The following is an 11,617-nucleotide window of genomic DNA, read 5'->3' as shown; positions in this document are numbered from 1 at the left end:
GGCAGCGCCCCCCTTCCCGCCCTTCTCCCCCCCCTTCACCGACCCGCTCCCCCGCCCGCCTTCCCCGCTGCCCCAGGCCCCCTTCCCGGCCTTCGCCCCCTCGCTCCTCCCGCCCCTCTCCCGCCCCTCACGGCCACCTCCCCTCAGCACCGCCCTCGCCCCCGTTGCCATGACGCGCGCGGGCCGGCCATCCCGCGCCGCCACGACGAGCCGCTGTGCCCCGCCCCTCCCGCGCGCCGCGCCCCGCCTCCCGGCGCTGCCATTGGTCGGCGCAGCGCGGGACCCGGCATGCCCGGCTCCCTCCGCGGCGCCCGGCGGTCTCACGTGATCCCGCCCCAAGATGGCCGCTGCCGCCCTCTTGTTTTGATGAATAATCTCTGCGCGGGGCAGGGGCCGCGGCGCGGGCGGGGGCCGAGGCCGAGGGGCGCGGGCGGGCTGGGGCAGCCGGGAGACGGCTCCCCCTCGGCCGCGGCGGGGCGCGGCGGCAGCTGAGGCGCGGGCGGCAGGGAGCGGGCCGGGGGCGGCGGCGGCGGGGCCGGCTGCCGGCGGGCGAGGCGCGGCGCGGCCGCCCCGGAGATGCCCTTGTGAGGCGGCCCGGGGGGCAGAGGCGGCAGGAGAGCGCTTCCTCGGAGCTGCCCCTCGGCGGGGCAGAGGAAAGCGCCCTCCCTCCTTTCACCATTAAGAGGAAGGCGATGGAGGAGCTGAGCGCGGATGAGGTGAGTCTGCGGGGCCCGGGGCCTGAGGGGGCGGGCGGGAGGCGCCGCCGGGGGCGGCCGGGCCCCGCGGGGAGAGGGCGCCGGGCTATTCCTGGGCCCTCTTCCCGACCCCAAGGTGAAGCGTGTACGTGGGAAGGAGCGTTACCGAGGCGCTGTGCCTTCGCCCGGGGTCTGTGCTCAGTGTTGTTCGTGTGCCGCCTTTCTCCGTCCTGTCCCTGACCCGCGACCCCCTGGCTGGTCGATGGGGTTGAGTTGCTTCTCTCCTGGCTAATTGTTTATTCTCTGTTTCCATCTGCCAGGTAGTCTTTGTCTGGTGGATGTCTCTTTTCTGTGTTCAGCGCTAGGCGTTTTATATGTTCTCTCTGTGTGATTAAAAAAACCCCCTACTTTTGAACATAGTAAAACACTTAAAATCTTGCTTCCTCAGGCTCTTTGCTGAGAAGCAAGGCGTGTGTGTGGTCTTACATTTAATATCATTTTTTCTTGAAACAGTTTGAAACAGGCTTGCCAGTTTTCCGATGCTTCCTTTGATTTACTTTTTTTTTTTAATTCAACCTCTTGCTCTTTCACTTAAGAGTTATAGGTGTTTTGTTGTGATTGACAAACATCTGACATGGCAAAATGTGAACTGCTTCTTCCTTCTAAATGGTGGTGTTTTCCCTTTTTTCTTTTTGTTAAATGTAGACCGAGGTCTTATGTTTTGCTCGTGTATTGGAGGACTCTCAAAGGAATTCCATCGTGGTACTGATCAGGATATAGGGAGTTTCCCACTGTCCCAGTGTAATACCCAAATCATTTACAGCTTCAAATCTTCCCTCATCTCTTTTAAAATAATATTTTCATGGTAAAGTGTATTGCGTACATATAAAGTGTATTGTATTGGGCCAGCTGCAGCATAGGCTCATTGCTGTACTTATACTCCAGGGAGGATCAAAAGGAGTTGTTCTTGTTCTGTACCATATCTTACGGCAGGATTGTAGAGCAAGGTGGCTGCTGTCGTCACTCAGATTTGTATTCCAAAAAGTTAAGATGTGTTTGATTACACTGTACATCATGATTTAGCAATCCTACTATGTTGCAGCAGGAGCTAGGAGGAAATACTTCATGCTATTTACTTGATTAAGGTCCTCATACTCTATGGAAGCCTTGAGAAAAGGAGTACAATTCCCGTGTTGGGCAGAGTGGGATAGGACGCTTGTGTTGTAATTTCTGCTGTGAAAAAGGATTTCTAATTTTATAGGTGTATTTCATGAGGACCTTGTTTACATGCAAACATGATCGTTAAACTGCATCTGATTATGAGGTGTTTTATGATTAATTTCAGAATTATTTAACCTATGTAAGCTTGTTTGTGTCACTGCTTCAGCAAATTACTGACATCATCAAAACCACTGCATCATGGAACTGAGGCTGCAGAAAATGAGTTCTCCAGTAGGGACTCATCTACCTTTTCTGGTAAAATATTTGTCTCAAGTGACTCAAGTTTTTCCGTGTCTTTCTAGTACAGTTCAGCTAGGACCAAAGCTGACTGTTTTTCTAGGTGATTGCTTGAGACAAACTTAACCTTATATCATTTTAGGAGAGTCACGCTGTCACTTTCTATTGTTAATGGACCCCTCATTGAAAAGTCACAGCCAAGTCTGTTTTAATATTCCTTCACATCTCCGCTTTACTGTTACTTGATGCAGTGGACCCTGGATCAGAGGTAGACTGTGTGGGGAAAAATAGCCTTCTAAAATACGTTATGTGTGACTTCTATCTGATTCAAACTTTTTGTCTGGCAGTGACTGAAGGCAAAAAACCACTTAACTAAAGCTGAAATTAATTGCAAGCTTCTTGTAGATTAGAATATCTTCTTATATTGAACCATAATTAAGTATAACATTAACAGATTGTAACTTAAAGAGAAGAGAGGCAGATACAATTGATAATGTTTTTGGGATTATAGGATATATTTTAGCTCCAGGAAGGTATTTTCCACTGCTATCAACAGTGTGCCTCACTGAAATTTTCTCAGCGTTTGCTTTGTTAAAGCACTAGAAGCTGTCATTCACTACAGACCATACTAAAATCTTTACGAGGGGAGAAAAGAAAATTCCTTTTTAGTACGTGAATTTTAGCACGAGTGATAGATAGCACAAGATGAGAATAGGGACTGCATAGAAAAAAGCAGAATCAAACCAAATGTAGAATAAAGTGGGGAAAGGATGATGTTAACTTAGCATCTTTTAACATTTATATGATTTTGACTAGTTTAGAGTAGTGTTTTCTGAGCATAGAACGTGACCAGTGTCACCAGAAAATGAAGCATTTCTTAAACCAATTTAACATGCTCTAATGAATACAAGAAAAATAAAGCTATCCATTCAAATTATCCTATAGTGTAGAGATTTGGAACTCTTCTATGATTATGGTGGAATAAAAAGAATCCTTAGTGGCAACTGCTTAGTGAGACTCTAAAGCAGATGTTGATACAGAATTTTTTTTTAACTGAGAGTGTGTGAGCCTGCGGGACCAGTCTTCCTGGTTGTATCTTTGTTGATCTGCTGCATAATCAAATTATCATTTAACTGTTTTTAACAGGGTGCTATTTTTACATTGTTTGTTGTAGTGCGTCCAGCTAACAGCTTTTAAGAAGTCCACTGAGATCAAAAATGTATTTCTCAAAGCTACTATTTGTAGTCCAGATGTGTCCAGCAAAAACTGTACTAATTAAAAAACAATGTGCTTTTTCCATTCAACCAATTAGATTTTTTTATTAACCTTTTAAACTGTATATTATGGAGTTGTGCTCTGTAGGGAAGATGGGCATTGTTTGTTCCATAGCCTATGTAATCATTAGTACCAAATAACTTGTCACTGTTAGGTAATATAATGATACATAACAGCTTTGTCATATGTCACTATTACCAGTACTTATTGCTGAAATCGTGTGTTGGGTATTATTGAGGTACTCTAAACTTCCCTAAGAAAATATTTAAAAGAACCCAGCTATGTGTTTGTTCATGGTAATTTGGAGAGTCATTCAGTCTGAAATGAGAACAGGTCACACAATTCTAACATACGGTATTTGTGTTAGACGAAGACAACAGGTTGGGGCCTCATTTGTGCCTAGGATTGTGCAAACAAGCTATGTCTTCTGAGTCCCCGTGTTGTGCCCTGAGCGTAAAGCCTATCTTACTGCCCTTGTCTTGATGCTCTTTAGTCTTAAGGCACAAGGGAATTAGCTGGATAGAATGTGTGCACCAGTTTTATGCTGTATTCTCAAACTTCTCTTTCAGCCTGCACATTTGCCTTTCTAGCATAATATCTTTGTTTCTCCCCTTTTTTCTCTCTTACTTAAAACTTTCTAATCTTCAGATCAAATTTCAGATTTCTGTGATAAATTTCTCTAAACCTAAAGGAATATGACAACTCAGGGTATCTAAGAACCAAATCTGGTCCTTTAACAACCGCTAAATGTACCCTCAGTTGTGAAAGCTGTCTCTTTCAGGGGAAAAAATATTCGGAGTTTATTTATATTCTAATTTGTTCAGCAGTAAGGAAGATAAGTATAATTTGCCTATCATCCTTAAAGGGGCAGGGAGAAATCTTGTATTGATTTTAATTGCCATATCTTATCTAAAAGCAGCTCTGCATCTGTGCAGATTTCTTTGTTCCGTGCCCTTTTCAGAATTTTTTTCAGTGCGGGTTACAGTCTGGGGGATTGGTCCATGAGAAAGATGTGTGGTTGATGGACTAAGAGCGACAAATGCAAGGCAGAAAGTTCGTCTTAGTGTCCTCCTGTTTCAACAGCAATGGTTGTGGCTGGTTTTGATGTAACTTTGGCATTGGTCTAGCCTAGCACTGTAGGTGAAGGAATGCTGAGTGGCACAAGTGACCTCAATTATCTGCTTGAAACTGGGAGATGATGAAGAGAGTTTTTGTGCAAATCATACCTTGTGGGGGATATGACCTTGTTTGAGTAATCAACGTTTGACTGTATTTGAGAATAAATTGATAAATGCATTGATTATTATCTATGCCTTTTTCTTCTCACATATTTCCTTCCTAACATCAGATTTGGAACTAGCTAGCAAGAATGAATATGAACAGTTGTGGAAAAGTTTCACATCACATGTATTTTTCTTGCTTTTTACATAATTAATCTTAATCTTTCTCCCTCAGCCACTTCTGCATATTTGGGCTGTTTGTGTGTGTATTTGTATTTTTTTTTCCTCCACTCCTCCCTGCCATTCCTTTATCTGAAAAACATGGTTACAGATCAGTTGAATGGTAAAGAAATGGCTTTTAAAACTTTAATTCAAGCCCCTAATTCAAATAGATTTTAATTCAGCTAGGTTGTTTTACTGGTAATATTTTTGGTACAGCTTTGTGAGCTATGAACACTTCATTTGGATTCAGCAGTAGGGAAAATGGATATGGGGACGTGTAGCTAGCATTTTCTCAGATATGCCTCTGAGGGGTGAGGTAGTTCTGTAGTTTTTTCAGATAAATAGCTGAAAAATTAAGATGTAAGATAAAAGTAGAGAAAAATTAAGGTATTTTTAAATAACTTTAGGGGCTCTAACAAGTACAGCTTCTGCTTATGGCAAAGCTAAACAATTTATTTATGCAATAAGCTCCCCTATTTTGCTTGACAAGCTGATGAGATTAGGACATTCTAATCGTAACCTTTTTTTGGTCTTAAGAACAACAAAAAAAAAGGAATTTATTTTCTAGCTGCCTTCCATGTTCATGTGGTGACACCTGTCATGGAGGGAGATGTAGTTCCAGACTCTATTTTCCTACAGTTTTTGAAGTCTGATTCAATTTGATCTGTTTTTCTTCCTATTGGGGTAGGTTTCAAAGGCCATTAAACGACTACAGTAACGTAGCATAGACATTGACTTGACACAGATCTTTTGTTTGCTCCTTCACTTGCTTGGCAGTTCTTTAGGATTACGAGCAGAAATGAAAACTGATACATTACGTGCAGTGCTGGCATATCATAATGCAAAGAAGGAATAACATGAATTGCTCATTTTTGCAGGGAGTGGACACCCTCAAATATGATACTTTTATTTTGTGCTGGGCCTATTTTGAGCTGAAGATGTAAGCTTTAGGAACAGATCCTCTGAGGCAGCCTGTGATCATAAATAATTTATTTTCTGTTTTTCATCTATGCTTCAAGTTTCACTTGAAGCACTTATAAATTATGAGTTTTATAAGTTTTATTTTGTCTATTTCTTTCTCATGTATAATATTAGTGTTATGTGGTCACATACTAATTTTAATAAATAGGTTCATAACAGTTTTCTGAAGTCGGATTTTGAAGGCAGATGCTTCTCCGTCTTGCTAGTAACCTGCAAAAACTGTGTTTTAAGTTCTATGTGGTGGAACGTGTCTAGGTGATGAGAAGATGTTATTTACTGTCTGTCTTTACTTCTCAAGATGCCTCTGTCCAGCAGATGAGTTGTATATTTTTAGTGTTGCAGGTCTGTTTCAGGTTAACTTGGGCAGCGGTGGTCTTTAACTTTCAACTGCATCTTCTTTAGCACGGGTGTTTTTATTAATATCATGTGGTGTGAAATTAAGGCAAAGGTCATGTTCATGTTGTCCCTTTTATCAGATTAATGCAGTTTGTTTCATCAAACACCAAAATAAATGGGGAGGAGTGTTACAGGTTTTGAAGTTGCCGAGCGGTAAATGTTGAATTTGTCTTAGACAACCGTTCGAGGGACAAACACGGTATTCTCTAGTGCAAATGGTTTTCCGAGGCAGCAAATACAGACTTAAACTCTAAACATCAAGGGTATTTTAGTATTGTCACACAGAACAGAGAAATGGCAGTAAGACTCAGCTCCATTTAGCAGGCGATCAAGTGAAGCTTCTGTATTTGCAGTTTCACAGGAGTCAACGCCCCTGCTGTCTAGGAGGGCCAAAGGGCAACCGCGGGGCGCGTGTGCATATCTACATGCAAACCAACTTGTTGATTTGCTGTCATTTTATTTCCTTTGTGCAGATTCGTCGAAGGCGCCTTGCTCGCTTGGCAGGCGGACCATCTTCCCAGCCTACTACGCCGCTTACATCACCGCAGAGAGAGACCCCACCCGGACCACCTGTAGTAGCACCAGCCCCGGGGCCATCCCATAGTCTAGGCCTAAATGTCCATAGCATGACCCCAGCTACCTCTCCAATTGGTGCATCAGGTAGGCTGGCATGTTGGGGACAAAAATTATTACTGTATGTCTACTGAAAGCTATTATGCAACTCCTTTAGAACATGAACACTGTTACTGGTGTTATTTCTGCTGTTACTAAAAATAATTTTCAGAAAGAAACATTCTAAAATGGTGAATGAAGGTACTTTTTTTGTTTTCATTTTCCAAATAATAAATGGTTAGATACAATTGTTTTCCAGGTATAAGTAAACTAATGTCATTTAAAATAAGGGTTACCAAAGCTTCAAGAAGTTTGTAATACAATTTAGTACTACAGAATATTACAGAAAAGAAAGCCAATCTGTCAAGGAGACGGGGAAAAAACCCTTTTCAGTCTTGCAACACAGTTTTTCTTGATTGGTTTCTAGGTACATTTTAGCAATCAGTCCCAAGTTCATTTTTGATCTTTAATTACTAGCATTGGCACAATTAACAATAGTAGGCTGTGACTCTGCGTTGTCAATGTAAGAATAAAGTATTTGCTTTCTCCTTTGTATTGCTTTGGCAATTTCCCTATTTACTGGAGTGAATACAAGTAGGATATTTACAAATGGTATTTGTTTCAGAAGATACAAATAATACCTGATCTATTAAAATCAGACAAATGCAGAAAGCATGGAAAGTTGGGAGGGTTGCTCTATGGAGAGATGGAGACAATATTCTTATATATAATACCACTTTTGACCTAAAAAATATAACAATTTTGATTTCAAGTTGGCTGTCTTGGAAATCAAAACAAATTGGTGTGTTTTCCAATATTGTGATCTTTATCTGAAAACTTAAATTGTTTTGCATGTTGTGTTACTAAGCTAAGAGGTGCACAAAACCAATCTCAAAACAAATGTCAAGATTGTTTTAAACAGGTTTTCAATATGATTTCTAATAATTTGATAAAAGTAATATTTTTTCCAATGCTCTTTGATACGCATGTAGAATTCTTTATCTATTTACCTATTTGCTTTCTGAAATTTTATGTTTTTCCCTCTGGCAAGTACAGTAATTTACAAGCTTAAATCTTGTAAATAAATTACAGTGCTGTTCGGAAATAACTAGAAGTGACTCGTTCCTGCTTATTTTGTTGCTTTGTATCCAAAGCAGGACAGAGAAAAGCTATCAAAAGCATTTAGTGAGAAAAGCTCATTGCAGATGGAATTTAACACTGTGTATTGTCCTCATGGTTACACACAGCAACCCAGAAGCAAAGGTGACTCTTTTTTTTTTTTTTTAAGAACAGTGCAGAGTTCACTTACTCTCTTCACTCAGCCTGTGATTACATGACTATTTTAATCCATCTTAGGTCTTACTCTTGCTGAAAGGAGTATTTCTCACTGCCTCTCCCTCTGCTCTCCGTGGCAACTGTTTGGTGAGGTGGATCATGGACTTAATCCAGGTGAAAACTAACCCAGGGAAAATAAATAGTTAGTTTTCAAATAGCTGAGGTCCTGATCCATCTTACTGCACAACTGTATGAATAATAATGCCAACAGAGCAGGAGGTGTGGAAATGTACCTGAAGGTAGAAATGTTCATGTATTGGCAGACAGGTTTATGATGGTTTGAAGTGGTTAGATAGGTAAGACCATAGAGACTTTTGTTTTAAGAATTCATCTGTCTGCACTGGACGGTACCTAACTATACAGACTAGACTGTGTGATGACAAGAAACAGAAGTTACCTAGTCAGTATAGCGTTTGCTTCCTACAGTGCCGTTCACTGCAGCAATTTAATAATGTGTGTCTTTTTCACACCAGGGTAAGAGATATGGTTAAATTAGGGAATAGATCAGGAAAAAAAATGTTCACAACTGATTATCTGCTGCATTTCTTTAGCATAAATGAAGACTCAGCTAATGCTGTGTGGTTTGCGGGAGTTCCTTTGAGCAGTACGCTAAAATGACTGCAGAGGATTTTAATTCATTTGGACATAGAGAGAGCAGTCCCAGCAGAATAGTGTCCTTGTAAGCATCCATTTTTATAAGACGTTGCATGCCATCATGAGATCAGACTTAATGCATCAATTTCATGGAAAATATGATCATTTTACATGTATTTTGAAAATATTTTGGAGAGCCTAAAGACAGTGTATCAATGACAGCCGCACATACTGGGTGTGTGGTCTTCATAATTTTTGCATGTCTCTGTATGCTGCTGTGTGTGTGGGTTTGTTTTGTGGGGTTACCCCCCCCCCGCAAAGGAAAACTTGGAATTTCGGGTGTCAGGTATCTTATTGTACACCTGATCCAGCAAAGTACAGATGCAAGTAAATTCTGGAAGATTTGTTGTGAAAAGGTGGCAGGTAGGACTGTTTGTTTGTTTGAAGAGGCCTGTTAATGAGTGCTGCAGTATAACTGTTAAAGTACATTTTCCTGGCAGTGGGAGTGAGACCCCAAGGGAATGCAGAACAATGCACTTCACCCTGGTAAGCCATGTTTGCGCTGGTCTCTTTATCCACTGACTTAGCTAGCTTTTTCTTTGGGAAGAGGGAGGCGGAGAGAAGGACTCAAGGAAGACTGTCCCTTTGTAATCAATGATATACTGAAGGAAAACAAGGCTGTAACTGGGATATCTTAAATCAGCGACATGCTGGCGTACCCTGCTGAAGTCAGCCTTCCCCTGCCATGGACAGCATACTTCTGCTGGGTGTTATCTCTAGGGAAACTACATGATTTAAGTTCTGCTTTTGAAAGTTACTTTTATTTAACCTGACTGACCTGAGCAGCTTTGCTCAGTTCAGACACTATACTTGATATTTCTATATCCTTGGTTTTGTGGAGAAACTGTACTAGGCTTTGGGCCTGTGCCTTGTGGGAGGACTTTCAGTGTCAAAGCTGTAATACACATCACTAAAATTCCAGGACTGGAGGAAAGAACCATTTAGAATTGAAACGGAGATTTTTCTTGACATTTTCCTGCTTCCTGGGTGAAATCTTTTGCAGACATTTAATATTGGCAAATAGGTGTTTAAGTGAAATTTAACTTTTCTTGGAGGATCTTGGTTCCTATCTCTATTCTTCTTTTCACACTGAAAACCTAATGGGCTCAAGAGTGTTGTTTGAATGTTGTTCATGAATGATAATACCCAGCTACAGCCCTAAAATTACTAACCAAAGCACAGAAGCTTTGAACAAAACTGAGTAAAATTTACATTTAGCAAGTGTTTTGTGATAGGTGCAAGTTACATATGCATTCTGTGTTGTCCTGCTATACCTTAGAGTGCTTTTACATGTCTTCAGTTATAGAACATAGGTGTTTGGACAATATGCTTGTTAAATTCTTTTCTGAATACCAATGCAAATTAATTTGACCTTGCACATCTTTTCTACTTTTTATTTGAAGATCTGAGTGTTTTCTGGATACTACTAATATCCAGCCTAATATAAAGAGTTAAATATAGACTGTTTTTATACTCAGGGAAGTAAAACAGGAGTTTCAAAGTGGTAGAGTGAAGCAACTTTTCCTACCTCCCATGCTGAATATCTAGCTGTTCTTCAGCAAACTGTCTTCTAAATGGGATTTTTCTGCCTTCTGCAGTTTTGTTCCTGTAAAATGAATTGTTTCAAGACCTAGAAAAGCTTTGGAAAGGGTGCTTGAAAGCAAACAGCTTGTGTCAAAGAGCATAATCCTGATTTGTTCTGTTTTGCTGCCCCCCACTATTAACTTCAGAATATGTTGCTGCCATAAATGCGGGACAGGCTTGCACTTTTCAGTAGTAGCACTGAAACACAGCCAGTGCTGGAATTTAAAAATAGGTCGTCAATCGGGTTTTACACTTCTCACCTGAAACTTAATACTGTTTGGGGAATGTCTTGTAAACTGCAGGAGAAAGAACCCAAAGGATTGAAATCACTGCTGCTTTCTTTTTAAACAGACAGACGAATAATACCTTTTTTTCTGCTCCTTCAAGGATTCTGTTTACTGACATGCAAATACGTGATATTGATACAACTACAGCTGCAGCTTGCAGTTAATGCTACTTTATTATAAATCATGACTTCCAACAGTGTCACTACGCACAAATTTTAGGAATAGACTACACTTAAGAGCCCTCTCCATTTAGATGTTTGTAGAACTCATTCAACTTTCCTTTATTATTGAATGCAAGGCTTTTTCTGGATTATTTGGAATTATGCATATAACTTTCCTCCTACCGTTGTAGCATCTAATGTATCTCTGAAGAAGTCTTCATTGCAAAGTGAATCCATCTGTTCATATCCTGATGCTCATCAGCCATGCTCCAGAGCCATTATGTTGCATTCCATGTGCTGGTGTTGCACTTAGTGCACGTTGTTAGGGCTTCTTGGATGCTTATTTTATTCTTGTGGTGAAGGAAAAGTACTGATAATTTCCCAGTAAATTGTGGGAGGTTTTGTGGGAAGACTATCAGAACTCAGATTAGTTTTGTGCTGTATCCTCTGCCAAGTTAAGTCCGTTGTAATGACCCAGCGTGAAGTCCTATTCTGACAGGACTGACTTTAGAGGGGCTTTTACAAAGTCTTAAGGTAGTATACAGAGCAATCTTATAAAAGATCAATTTGCTAGTGTTTGGGTTTTTTTTATGGGAGTGAATCTCTGAGCACTTCACGGATGCAAATTTAGTTTTGGTCTCTGTGTTGTAATGCAGGTAAGCATTCCTGTATTGCTGCTGCAAGGGGATGTAGAAAATGTTATTATCTGTAGTCAAATGTGAATATTATTAACCTTT

The 11,617-nt window shown here is 40.9% G+C and overlaps 1 protein-coding gene across 4 annotated transcripts in view; it reads left to right on the top strand.

The window, feature by feature from the left end:
* The first annotated feature begins 326 nt into the window (after positions 1-326).
* The window catches only part of UBE4B (ubiquitination factor E4B), a 42,881-nt gene continuing 31,590 nt past the window's right edge, over positions 327-11,617 (top strand). For 2 of the 4 annotated variants that reach the window (XM_072883750.1, XM_072883749.1), the window contains exons 1-2: positions 327-716; positions 6,721-6,907. In XM_072883750.1, coding sequence (XP_072739851.1) covers positions 693-716; positions 6,721-6,907 — 211 coding nt within the window. In that variant the 5' untranslated portion in view covers positions 327-692. Of the gene's footprint in view, positions 717-6,720; positions 6,908-11,617 lie in introns of those variants that run through there. The other 2 variants (XM_072883753.1, XM_072883751.1) reach the window with 2 other exon arrangements.

The sequence above is a fragment of the Ciconia boyciana genome, chromosome 19 (genome assembly GCF_034638445.1).
Source record: "Ciconia boyciana chromosome 19, ASM3463844v1, whole genome shotgun sequence".
NCBI classification, from domain to species: Eukaryota; Metazoa; Chordata; class Aves; order Ciconiiformes; family Ciconiidae; genus Ciconia; species Ciconia boyciana.
This window is presented reverse-complemented; position numbering and strand designations above follow the sequence as displayed.